Source organism: Poecilia formosa, unplaced genomic scaffold (assembly GCF_000485575.1).
Source record: "Poecilia formosa unplaced genomic scaffold, Poecilia_formosa-5.1.2 Scaffold89, whole genome shotgun sequence".
Taxonomy (NCBI): domain Eukaryota; kingdom Metazoa; phylum Chordata; class Actinopteri; order Cyprinodontiformes; family Poeciliidae; genus Poecilia; species Poecilia formosa.
The window spans coordinates 553,661-567,094 of NW_006800028.1; the positions used below are offsets into that span (position 1 = coordinate 553,661).

The window sequence follows — 13,434 nt, forward strand, 5'->3', positions numbered from 1 at the left end:
CAACTTCTCTATGAGAGAGGGAAAAAAAAAAGAATTAAAACTATATTTCAAAATTGTGTAATTGTGAAGTGGAGGGGGGAAAAAATCATGCATGCACATACATTTATCCATAATACCTGGAGAGGCTGACAAGGTCTCAGGGTCAGGAGAGAGAATTTGTTGACACTACAGCTTTGTGCTGGGCAAGTTGGAGCTTTATGGAAAAGTGTTAAGAAGAAGACCAGTGTTTAAAGAAAACCACAGGAAGCCTGGCTTTCAATTTGGAAAACGTCCTGGGAGGGACGCAGCAAACTGGTCGAAAAGCACGCTCTGCTCAGATGAAATCAAACTGTTTAATCTGAACACAGAACATCATGATAGTGGCGGCAACATTTTGTTTGGGGACACTTTTCTGAAGCCGATTAGAAGTTGATTAGAAGACGGACGGAGCATAACAGAGCAAAGCAGGATGAAAACAGGGGGAAATGTCCACCTTCCCACAGGACGACAACAACAGAGTTACAGTAGAAGAGTCTATCAAAAGCGTATTTATTTGTATGATCACCCTGATCAAAATCCAAATTTTAAAACTGATCTTCACATAATGCTCTCCATCCAACTAACAGGCCTTAGATGTGCAAGGCTGGCAGAGACATAATCCAAAAGAGGAAGGTATTTCTGCTAAATATTGACTTAGAGAGAATGAATACAATCAAAATTGAATCAAAACATTTCAGATTTTTGTTTGCAAATAAATATAAACCATATATTATTTTGTTCCCATCTTAAAAATATTCAAGTGAATACTTCTGCAAGTCAATGTAAATTGAAGACGCTAAACTACCCAAACATATCTAGCTAAACAAAGTTCATCTGAAAGATATATTGCACAACCATAAATGATACTTTTTTTTTCTGATTGCTCCCCTGAAATCAATAAATCAAGTGTCCTAATTTTTCTGTCACAAGCAGTGTGCTTTCTCCATAGGTTTTATAACTCCTCCCCCTCACATCCCCTGCAACTCCATCAGACTCGCAGCAATATCGGCGCACTAACTGCTAAAACAAACCTTGAAACCATAACCAGAGGCGCTGTAAAAGCTAACCAACCCTGATAAATGCAGAGACATAAAATCCACTCTCCCTGCAGGAGGACTCAGTGAATTGAAAGACGCTCACTCTTAGCACGCTGAACCACAAAGCCAACAGAGTGGAAGCATCTTCCTTTTCTGATAAACAGACCTAGTGGACCAAAGTGTTCCCCCACAGGCTACACAGAGAAAATCTCAATGTCGCATCGCATTCAGACAAGGAGAACAGGAACATTTGTAAGGACAAAAAAGCCCTTCATGCCTTACATGTGTCCCTTCAGCTTTGAATGCGAAAACAATCTTCAGGTAGCGTCTGTAAAAAGAGTTTATGCCAAATTTGGGGGCTTAACGTGAAATAATTTAGAGTACCACCATCTACATAAGTTTCTTTTCACTGTTCAGACTGTAAAACTCAAAAATTCAATCATTGCCACTTGGGAAGCAATATAATACTTCAAAATAAATGGAGCAAAATGTAACTAACGCTGGAGCCCTTCAATAGCTTCTCAAATAGAGCAGCAGAAAAGATCACAATGCTTGCAATTCCACTGAATACCAACATATTTGGACTGCTGGATGGCCTTTCACTGTCTTTTACATCCAAACCTAATAGAGTTTAAGAGACATAAGGTCATTGTAATGATGGAAAAGATGGGGAGTATTGTGGCAAATATTTTTTACTGCAATTATATGGTAATATAATGTTTGTTGATATCTTGCAGCCCTCGGCTTGTTTCGTTTCTTTTGTTAAGTGTTTTAATTACTTTGCAGACAAGCAAGCCTCTTGGTCAGATCAGCTGTTCAAAAGAGTAGAGGAGCTTGAGTAAATGCAAAATTTTAACTTAACATGCATTTTTGTCTGCTTAAGTACCCTTTATAATTCAAGTTATATTTTGAGGATTTATAAAATCCTCAAAATTCTGATGCCATTTAGCGTTGAAGTGCAAAAGTAGATTTTTTCTGAAAATGAGCACACATTTCTTTCCTTACCTTCACGGCTTCATGTCAACCTTGTAACCTGATTCACTCTAGTATTCATATTGTCAATTTTCCTAAAGTTTTGTTTTAATGCTCCAACCAGAAATTGTAATATGTTTCTGAAAAGTTGTGTTCGTTATTCTGCTTTTTCACTAATTTCCTCCAATATGTGAAGCTTTTTAGGAATAGTTGGATTTACACGAGACTCTAATATTTAGTTGACAACTAAAGTTGCTGGTACTGAATTTTATTTAGAGGTATCGGCGTAAAGGGACCAAATAAGTATTTTTCCAGTTAAGATAAAGTTCTAAAATATTCTGTGGCTCTAATGTGACACTGTGTGAGAAATTTCATCAGGTAAAGGTGTGCATGTTGTCCACAGCCTGGATTATCTGGTGATATGAAACTGGGTTTATTTCCGATCTGGGATATTCTTGCCTGGAAACACATATTTTCTCCTTTATTTCCCATGTGCCTTGTTTATTTGAGCAGCTATGATGTTGGTTTCTATTAGCATAGATGGAGACAGTGACTGAACTGGTTATGTGAGTACACTAATTGAAATAACGTTTTTTTTTTTTTTTTTGCACACCATAAAAATGGAGGTTTCATCAGAAAAGGAAAGATAATCCCTCCTACCCATATGTTTTTTTTTATGTCTGTACATCTGCCTTCCTATAGATGTCTCACATGTCTATTTCTATTAACAACTTTATTTTTCAAGTCAATTTTATTGTCCACCTGCTCTTCTTTTTTTTTTTTGGCCTGAGGTTAAAAAATAAATCACTTTCTGTGGTGCTTTCACTTTTCCCGAGGGAATTATAATGCCTTCCAGACATGCCTGCATGAATACAACCCCAAAGAAGTTTACAGGAGATGGCTGAGTTGGATTTCAGGACTGTGTCATCACCTCCATTTCACAACGGGTGTGTGTGTGTGCGTGTTTGTGTGTGACAGAATGCAGGTTGATAGGTTTCTGTGTTTCTAAATCAAGCACATCAAACTGGAGACAAAGACTTCAGAAGAAGACCTGCTGACTGATGAAAGTCATTTACTTTAATCCATGACACAAAGCTTCATACAGGTGGACTCAAAACCTACTGAGGCTTTATGTTTTTATATAAACTTGCAAAATGAGTTGAGTTCATCTATGCAGGCATACCAAAAATCATGTTGTCCCATCTTTGAAGACTAGTGTGTCCCTTTGGAGGCTCAGAAGCTTTGAATGGTGTGGAGTTCAGTGATCAGACATATAAGCTTTTTTTTTTCTTTTTTTTTTTTTTTTTTACATATTTAGGGATCTGACTGCGAATGACATTTCAAAGCTGTACAAGTTGTCAATTATCAGCCGGAATTGCGTGATGAAGTCCTGACAGTCCTCAGAGTAAAGCAGCACAATATTAGTAAAATATGATACTGAAATATTATTCTTCAATGTTGTGATGACAATACTGATTGTTAAGTCACATTTTCCTCTTTTTCATCCTCATGATTTCCTCAATATATCAGTAAGAGCTACATAAAAATTGGGCATTTAAGGAAGTGATGCATCATCTAGCTGGCCAAATGTTTGATGGACTATCATGATTTGAATGCATTAGGCCTGAATTATAGTAACCTTCTGAATATGTAATCCAAACTGTCCTTTGTGACCGTCAGTTTGCAGACACTAAATAACGCAAAGAAGATTGCTGTCCCATATATTGTGCAGCATCAACACAGGTCAATATTAGTTCATCGCACTGCAGAGCATTAGTTTTACACCCAACAATCCAGTGCAATATTGTGCAGATGTGCACAAGGTTATCTCCCCATTAGTGTCCTTTCGAGTTGCTTTCCACTGACATCCATGTTTGAAAATGTGCATCCTGTCCAAACCACACAGTTCTGGTGAGGCTCACGTCTCTAAAGCAGGAAATTCTCCACCTTGAATGCATTACTAGCGTTTGGCATAAACTTTCAAACCATAAATCAGTTTTATAGCCTCTGATCACTTTGCTCTAGTAAACCTTTGCCTCATATGCCCACGAATGACATAGGATGTTTTAAGTATCTCCTGTTTATTGTTCATTATCTGTTTTGTGCAAACAGTCAGCAATTAATTACTCAGCAGGTTCAGATTTATACAGTAACATTGTTTAAGGTACATCTTCCTGAGAAATTCTGATGTCAAATCACTGCTATAAAAACGTTTCCAATTCGAAACACAACCGATTTTATTCACAAAGGTTTTAATATTTCATTCTTAAATGTCCTACAACATTTAGGCAACAACACCGACACAAATTTGCAGAGCAGATGGACCACTCATACAATCTTCTTTTCTAAACTTCAAAGTAATTTGATAGAAAAAGTCAATAAAAAAATGTAAACTACAACAAACAAATCACCTGAAATCCAGAAGTGAAAAACATAGATTTTCTCATAAACACATAAATCCACAGCCTTACATTCACAATGCGCAACCTGCAGTGGGTTTTATCTGGGTGTGCCCTACGCTCACATTCAAAGTGGCAAATCTCAACATTTGTTTAAAAATTATGCTGCAACTGTTTCTCTGCTGCATGCACTTTTGATAAATGAGGCCCAGCGGGTGCAGTATATCTGAGAACAAATGTGTCTTACACGAAGCGTCGCGTGCTTCCCTACCTTGTAGGTTCGACAGGACGGATTGAAGGCGTTTGTTCCACAAACAAACAGGGTGTCACCGTTTTGCTGCAGGAGGACTTTGATGAAATTGTGACACTCATCCTTCAGGGAGCAGAGAGCAGGATAAAAGAACAAAACAGAGAGAAAGTGAGCGGTGACTTTTCTGTCTTTATACTTTCACACTAATAGCAACATTTGACTCACAGATCAATAAGTTTGTTCTTCCTTTTTTTTTTTTGCTTTTCTGGTAAAGTACATGTCATCCATGTGTAGCAAACACTAACTTTTCATCAGGGGACGCAATGTTTTCAGCTGACTTTAATGGCCTTGTTTTTAATGAAACAATAAATCCTTTTGCATAAGATTACACGACTGAAAGATATGAAGATTCCCACTGATGAACTTTATAAATTATGTAAACCATAAAAAACAAGTGGATGCATCTTCAGGGTCTTATGTCAATGTCTGTGTGTGTGTGGGTGTGTGTGTGCGTGTGTGTGTGTGAAGAAAAACAAAACAGAGAGACTCGGTTATTAAATCTGATGTGAACTTGTGTAAAACGTGGCATGTTCGTAAATTGTGATGAATGTGTTACCTTATGCTTTCCTTTCATTCGGCAAGTGTCCACGTCTGCCTGTCTGGACTTCCAGGTCATTTTCTGAGAAAAAAAAAAAGAGAAATAATCGATGTAAACAGGACACAGAGAGGAGAGTTTCTGAGAGTAAACAGACTAAACATTTAGGCGGGAAAAAAAGCCCGAGCAGACAGCTCAATATCCATCCATACAGGGATCAATAATCATCATCTGAGATTCCCCGTCATTGATTCCCCACATCAGGAAACTGCTCTGAGACCAACTTTATTCTGAGCACTGACGGATGATCTGTTTACTGCTCTGAAAACCTAATTTCTCTGCCAGAGAGGTGGAAGCACAACGCAGGCCGCAGATCAGAGCCGCTTCTATCCAAGGACAAATTCCACCCTATAGTCCACACGCTGATTAATCAATGCTAAGCCACATGCGCGATCATGCACCAACACTAACACACATGCACCATTCGTTGTGTGGCCTGAGGGTCAACGCTCAGCCACGGGTTCAGACCACCGTGTGCCCCGCCGCCGTTGTGAAGCATGTTTGGAGCTCAGCCGCTGATTAAAGACCCTCGGTCATCAATCAGTCTTCGCCTCTCCTCACCAGCCTTTCATCTGCAGCCCGCTCTCATTAAGACCCACTCACCGGGCTTTGACATTGAAGTGGAGGAGACGGAGGGTGGTTGTGTACAAGAGAACGCCCTTGTTTTGAGCTTTGTTTGCATCTGTTATGTTGAGGCCAATGGATGCCAGTGAGGAGAGGGTAAAAGGAAGAAGAAAATGGACATTGCAGCAAAGGTGTGGTGAAAATATCAGATACTGTTTAAATATTTTAAATGGTTGAAGTTCCCTTTTGGTCAACATTAACAGTACTGTGCAGAAGTTTAAAACCGGCCTTTCTTGAATTATTGATATTTTCTTAAGCAATACTTTTGCAGGCCTTCGAAAAAGCTGCCACAGTTTTGAGTGATTGGGTGTTTTTTTTTGTTTTTTCGCTGATTTTTATTCCAGGCCCGGTACCTGATTATGTTAGCATGTTCTGCACTTTAGATTGCAGTGCTGATAGTTTCTCGAGCACTTGAACAGCCCGAAAGACTGTTTTGAAAGCATCCGATAATGGACCAGAGATATGCATCATCTACTGTCTGCAAAGTTTTCAGCTAATTGCTCATCGGGAATCAACTTGGTGGAGCTAAAACAGATGTATGCCCACAAAAGTCTGTTATTTTCAGTACTGCTTTGGGACATGCTGCTGACAAGAAAGCAAACAACCAAATTGTAAAAAAATAAAAAATAAAAAAAAAACAATGCGCAAAAAGATGTTAATTTGACATTTGAATCCTGAAGAAATACTGATAAAGACCATTTCAAAATATTAAAAGAAAGTCTGGCTCTTTGGAGCCAAAATATAAAGATGGCTGTTGACGTGTCTGCAGCGGCTCCTTAAGCCCCAGAAGTAAGAGGCTGTGTTTTTGTTTTTGATCGTCTCCATAGAAACGTATCTGATAGCAAACAGTTTGACTACAAAATGATGCATTCACTCTGAAACATATATCTTGATGCTCTAGTGCGTATGTGAGTTTAACCTGTAAGAAGCCGAGACAATCATTAAACACCATGCAGAACTATTTGGTTGTCATGGAAACTGAACATAGACTGGCTGAGAGACATTGCTGTCCAAGGAATCACCCTAACCTTTCTTCATTGTTGCCCTGTGGATAGCAAAAATCCATGAATTTATTTTTTTTGTGAAAAAGCATAAAAAAAGATGAATCAAGACTTTCACTCAGCTTTGAAACGTGCCAAGATCCTTCCTATTAGCATCTGCTACAGCTCTATTAAACTTCCACCGTCCCACTGATGAGCAACGCATGACGCAGGCGGTTTGTTAACCGACTGATTGGATAATCGTCTTTGCAGGGTCACCATGGCAAGCTCACGTCTCTGAGCAGGTGTGTAAGAGTGCTGACGGGCACATAGACGGGAAGCATGCACACAACCACGTGTGCACTCAAGACACACAGAGCGAGGAGCGTTATTAGGGTTACGCTGTCAAATCACAGCACGACGAGAACAACCAATCCTCAGAGAGTCCCACGTCTCACTCACCTTACTGAAAAAGATCTCGTCACCGTTGGCAGTCTCCGTGTCCACTGTGTATATGTGATCCCTGCCAGAGGAGGAGGGAGGAAGAGAAATGGAGAGAGAGGGAGAAAAATGAGAAGATAAGAGGTCAGACAGCAACATACAGTCAGAAAAATCTACAAATAATAAGCCTGTGTTCTTTCTTCTTTCTCCATTTCCCCCCCGCAGGCAGCAAACAATGTCAAAAAAAATGGGACTTTGTATAAACTATGTTTAAACTTCAAAAAATTACAATAAACAAAAGGAGGCCAGAGCTATTTGCTCTGTCAGACAGAAACAGTCAACAAAGCTTTAGAGCGCTGCGGCGCAGGCCTGGGGACAAAAGCCTCTTTGTGCAGAGGAAAGGTCCTGATGGGGGGGCGATGGAGGAGGGAAGGTTGAGACGGGAGGTGCCAAGTCACTCAGAGCTGTTCAGGTCAATTAAGTCTGCTGTTTGAGCCACAGGAAATCTATACTAACACTCATTATCGCTCGGACGAGAAAACGTATGCGTGCTAGCCTGGAAACATAAAAGCCTCTCCTGTGTTACGCAGTCCAGCCATAAAAGCCCCAGCAGGGCATATGGAAGACATAAAACTCTGAAAGGTTAACCAGCTCTCAGACAGACCAACGTGTGGCTACGCCTCCCTTGGAGAAGGAGAGTCGAAGGTGTTGAGGTGGTGGGAACAGAACAAGAACAAAGAAAAAAAGGAGTCATCTCATTTTGAGGAAAAAAGGCAGGAGAAACAAGTGTGACGAATGATGTAACTGTTTTAATTTTGGTGGAGATTAGTTGCTGAGTGAGTTATTCTTTTTTATATCAAAGTGTGTAACAGTGGCATCGTCAGACTCGAGGTTTAATTACGTTCCAGCTCCCCAACCTGCGCTCAGACCGCCAGCCAGCCCCGCGCTCTCTCATTAACTAAATCTAATAAAGTCTTTGGAGTAACAGGCACCTTGAAATGAATCTACTTATATCGCCTTCTTGGGGGTGGGGGGCACGTCTGTGTCCTTGCGGACAAAACCCAGTCTTCACTATGACACACAAGGATCCATTTGAATAATTAATCTTTGGGAGAGGCTGGAATTAAGAATTAAGAATTAAGCTTTTTATAGGAGAAAACAGAGATGCCAGAGCTGCGGGTGCAGCCCCAATATCCATCACGTCCTGTGTCCTCAAACTGTGTCAGCGTCAGCTCTATCAGGGAGGTTACTAGTTAGGAAAGCAAAAATCAAATACTTCTAAAGTTTGAAGGTACAGTTAAGGTGCGGATTAAATTGAACCAAATATATTTGATATCTTAAATTCCCCCAGAGGTTTTTTTTTTTTTTTTGGCCAAAACATAAATAAGAATAACAACTAAAACATCAGAAAAAGTTAGGGTCTTCTACCCTCTCATGTTCCAAGATGTGGATCTTTTCAGGTTTGTTGTGCTTCTTTACACATCTGCATGTTAATGGTGTGCCAGGGATGCTATTTGATCCTTGAACAACAAAATCAAGAGGTATTTCTTTATTATCAGCACAAACATTGTTTTCAATACGAGTTGGAATCCGATTGGCCCCAGTTCATGGATCCTTTTTGTGGATCCATGAACTGGTTCTCAATGTGTGGCCTTGGAGAGGAGGTGTCTGGTTTGCAAGGCTCAATGTCTCTTCTTTGCTTTTTGCAGTCTATGTGGGCTTGTTGGCGTCATAAGCACACACTTGGCAGATCCACAACTGAGTTTGAAGTGGTTGGGATGACAGTCAACTCAACCAAGCTGTGGCTCTCAACTGGAGGAACGTTTTGTTTGTGTTGGATCTGCAGAATGGTGAAAACCAGATCCATAAACACAATTTATAGGGAAATCTGAAGGAGTATGATGAGCTGGAGCTCCGTTTATGGCTATTTGGTTCTTTTATAACCAAAGCAAGCGCCAAGGGCGAGAGATAGGATCTCAAGGCGTAGTTGTGGAGAGGAGAGGGTGTCTAGTTTGGAAACCTCAGCGTCTGATTTTTGCCAATGATGGGGATCCATTGCTAAGTCCCAGCCCTAACCTACAGCAATCATTACAGAGGTCCATAACTTTATGTGAAGCAGCTGGGAAGAGAATCTGTTTCTCCAAGTCTGAGGCTTGGAAGAGCTGACCTCCAAGAGAACTGCTTCCTCATGAGTTTCACGTTAGTCTCTGCCTGAAGTTAGTTGATTAATGACTGGCAGTCAGTCGGAGAGGCTGATATTGACGGTGTGAGACAGCACAAACAAAGAGTGAAGATCTTGCAGTTCACTTGTGGTTTGAAATACAACCAAAAGAACAATAGCCTTGATAGAAGAGGATAAAATGTGCTTCCTCCTTTGGGAGTCAAGGTGTGGAGCCCCGTCACCTTCGAAGGGCTAACAGAAGAGCTACTGCTCCTCTGCACTGAGAGGACTCTGCTGAGGCAGATAGTTCAGGCATCTGATCATGATGCTGATTTTGGAGGTTTTCGGGGCTTATCCCCCTGCAGGGAGACCCCAAGCCTCATCCAGCACTTGCTTCATAGACTTTGTATCCCTTGTGGAGGGGTAACACTTTGAAGTCTCCCAGAATGAACTGGAACGTAGCGCTGGGGAGATGGATGTCCCTCTAGACTGGTTTCCTCTGTGACAAGGTCTCAGATAATCAATAATAATTTAATGAGCGATCACTCCCTTCTTTCTGAGGCAATTTTGAAATATTTTACTCTAAAAGTAATGCAAGATTGAGCAGATTATGATCACCAAAGCTGATATATGACTTTCTGCTATGAAAAAATAAATCTAATCAAATAATTTACCCGCAAAACATGTTCATAGGAGTACTTCAGCACAGTTTTACTCAGTACCCTGATTATTATTTAACATGTTCATGAAAATCTTCACAAGCACTCATCTAAAACTGGGGTTATACTGAATTTGATAACAGAAGCTAAATCTTTGCTGTACTAAATTAAAACAAAGCTAAAGTGTCTTTTAAAACACATTGGAACTTGTGGAAGAAGACTTTAAATGTGTTCAGTTTAAGTGCTTGAAAGTCCCCTAAAAGTTATTCATTGAGTTTCATTTATATATTTATTTTAAGAATTCAAACTCGATGTTCAAAAAGACAAAACTAAATCAAAAGCCATTAAATCAAAGGATTACTTGGTGGGTTTACTGTAATCCCCTGGGTTATTTCACTGCCTGCAGTTTTAAAACAGCTCATGAGTAATCTGTAATTGACTGCTCCGCATTTTCTCAGCAGTAACCTTCCCTGCCATACTGACAGCATCCCTCAAGGGCCGAAGCCTTCCAGCTGCAGGGTTTTTGGTTCCAGCAGAGATTAGAGGGAGCCAAGCGGCGAGGCGTCCCTCAAACATCCTGACCAGAGATTGAGGAGGACAATGGAGCGGCTGTGTCTGTGTCAACACCGGCTCTATAAACACACACATGTGCATAGAGACGTCCCCCTTCCCCCTTCTCCCTTTCGTCGTACCCCAACATGGCGGCACAGACTCCCTCCGGAGCCCTTTTAACTTCTCCAACACCGCTCCTGAACTCTCCTTACCCCGTGGTGCGGGTCACATCTGTACATTTTACCGTACATCCTCTTAATGGAAACAAGGGTGGAGGGCGTGGAGTTTTTGTTACTCTCATCGTGTGAATGATGAGAGTAACAAAATTGGCAATTCTGGGAATGTTGTCTTTTATTTGAATGACTATTCAACAAACAACCTGAATGACTTTCACTGAGAATCAGGAACCTGGTGCACAGGTTTAAAATTACACGTCGAATCCCAGCAAATATTTCCACTATTTGCTCAAATGGCCTGAGAAATCTCACAGAATAATTCAATCTGGATATTTGAACTTTTTTCTTAGCAGAATTAGTAGGTTTCTTGACTCAGCAACTTCCTACTATTTTTCAAGTTGGTTGAGGTCAGAGCCTTTACAAACTCCTAATTTTAGCCTCCTTTCTTCATTTGTAGGCTAATACCATGTCAGACCACCTATTGTGTCTAAGTTATAACCATCTGACTCAAACCATCCCCCTCAGATAAAGGTACGTTGGGTAAAATATTCATCAAGGATTGAGTCTAGTTTAATCTGAAAGAGGCTGGTTTTCCAGCATCACCGTTGACAGTGAAGCTAGCTTAACATTTAAGCTAAGCTAGCTTTTACCTCAGACCTGTTTGAGCTCAGAAGTGAATTTTCTGTCCAGCAAATTCCTCTCCAGGAAAGCAATTTATATAATGTGATAGAAATAGAGAAAATCAAGTTTTCACAAAAACTGAATAAACACCAGATCTATTCAAAGTTGTTTAGAAAAACTGCTTAGAAATAGGAGTTTAGGCTTATGAAGCTATTTCACATTCATTCGGTTCAGAGAACTTCAAGGCTGGAAAATTAACAGAGTGTTTATTTTCAAACGGTAGATAAATTAAACAAAAGACAGTGGCTGCAATCGATCAAAAACTCTTCAGTTTGTGTGAGAAAATGTCAGCTGTGATTTTGAGAACAGAGGGTTGACTTTATAATAACGTGTTTGTATGGTCCAACTAAACCGAGTTAATTTAACAGAGTTCTTTCTTTGATTAGATGTGAATTTTATTTGAGGCTTTAAGTTGTTTAACTGTTGTGATTTTTCACAAGTAGAGTGAAATGGACTGTTTCAAGGCCTCTCCTCCCTGCTGAGAACAGCTTACACATAAACTGCTGCAGATGAAAACACAAGTTAAAGCAAAAGCTGGTCTCATAACCTCATTTTATTAGTGGTCTGTTATAATTTGTACTGAACAGTTCAGGAAAAGTTTCACCCTAAAGTTAATCTATTTATGTCAGTCATCTTGAATTTATCTCTCCCGTGTCCCTGACTTTGAACTGTGAGAATATAGCTGCCAAGCACGATGTGAAACTTTTTTACACGGTTTAGTTTGAGCCAGTTTCTAGGAGTTGGCGAATTTAAAGATCCGGAGCCAAATGAGACGCAACGACGCCCAGCAGTTTACACAGAAGAAATAAAATCATCACTCCTTCTCTACTTCAACACAAAACCTAAACATGTTTTAGTTAAGGCACTTAAGCTTTGCTGGGCTTGAAAATATCTGTTCCAGAAAGTTGTTCACATTTACAGTGTCATGGTTTACTCTTGATCAGAGTTACCCCGTTCCAAATAGGAAAAACTAAATGAAATAACCATGAGATGAGGGTCATGACTCTGTTAGGATGGCCCTTAGCGGCTGGAAGACCTTCATTACAGACTCCTTTAAAACTGCATAATCTCTTTTCATACACAGATCTGTCATCTGGTACCTCAGTTCATCAGCTAATGTTGCTATAATAGATCCAGTGCATTAAATCAGATTGTTTGTTTTTTTTCCAACTAGCAACAGGAAAACGCTTCAATTGGAAATCAAATTTATTGTAATGTTCACACTTCCGGGGCAAATATACTGCAGCAACAAGTTTATGTAAAATTATTTGATTGTTTCAGCATCCAAATTTAATTTCCCTTTGGGATTGATGAATTACTTTTCAAATTGATTGAATGAAATATATTTATCCCCTTTATTCGATTCAGCTATAATTCATGGTGCCTTCACAGTACCTACACTCATAGGAACATTTAATTACACCCATGCTTATTGGGTTTTCTCTTTTGAATGATCTGGTCTTTACCAGAGTTTAAAACTATTTCAATCTAACTTCAAGTGTATAAAAAACACTTAAGGAAAGGTCAAAAGGTGCAAAAAGCAAAAGGTTGTTAACTTTTTTTAACAGCCAAGTGTAATCCAAGAACATCACTGAAACTAATTTCCCATAAAAACTTGGCATCTTTTCGTAAGGAGTAATTATAGAGTAGTTTTTTATTAAAGTTAGTACTTGCCCAATCATTTATAGAGACACAAGGCTCAATTTGCTGTCCTAATTAATCCTTGGTCCATTCCTTTTTTATTTTAAATTGTTACATCTCTTCCTTTCTACTATCATGCCCAAGTGGACCTCGCATTTTGAAATCCACGTTTCAGTTATAAAGCGAGT

At 39.7% G+C, this 13,434-nt stretch overlaps 1 protein-coding gene across 1 annotated transcript in view; it reads right to left on the reverse strand.

Moving 5' to 3' along the window:
* The window catches only part of sema6a (sema domain, transmembrane domain (TM), and cytoplasmic domain, (semaphorin) 6A), a 71,500-nt gene extending 63,950 nt beyond the window's left edge, over positions 1–7,550 (reverse strand). The window contains exons 1-3 of the mRNA XM_016674054.1: positions 7,398–7,550; positions 5,293–5,355; positions 4,698–4,799 (exon numbers count right to left, since the gene is read on the reverse strand). Of these exons, the coding sequence (XP_016529540.1) occupies positions 4,698–4,799; positions 5,293–5,355; positions 7,398–7,535 (303 nt within the window). The 5' untranslated portion in view covers positions 7,536–7,550. The remainder of the gene's footprint in view (positions 1–4,697; positions 4,800–5,292; positions 5,356–7,397) is intronic.
* Positions 7,551–13,434: the final 5,884 nt, after the last annotated feature.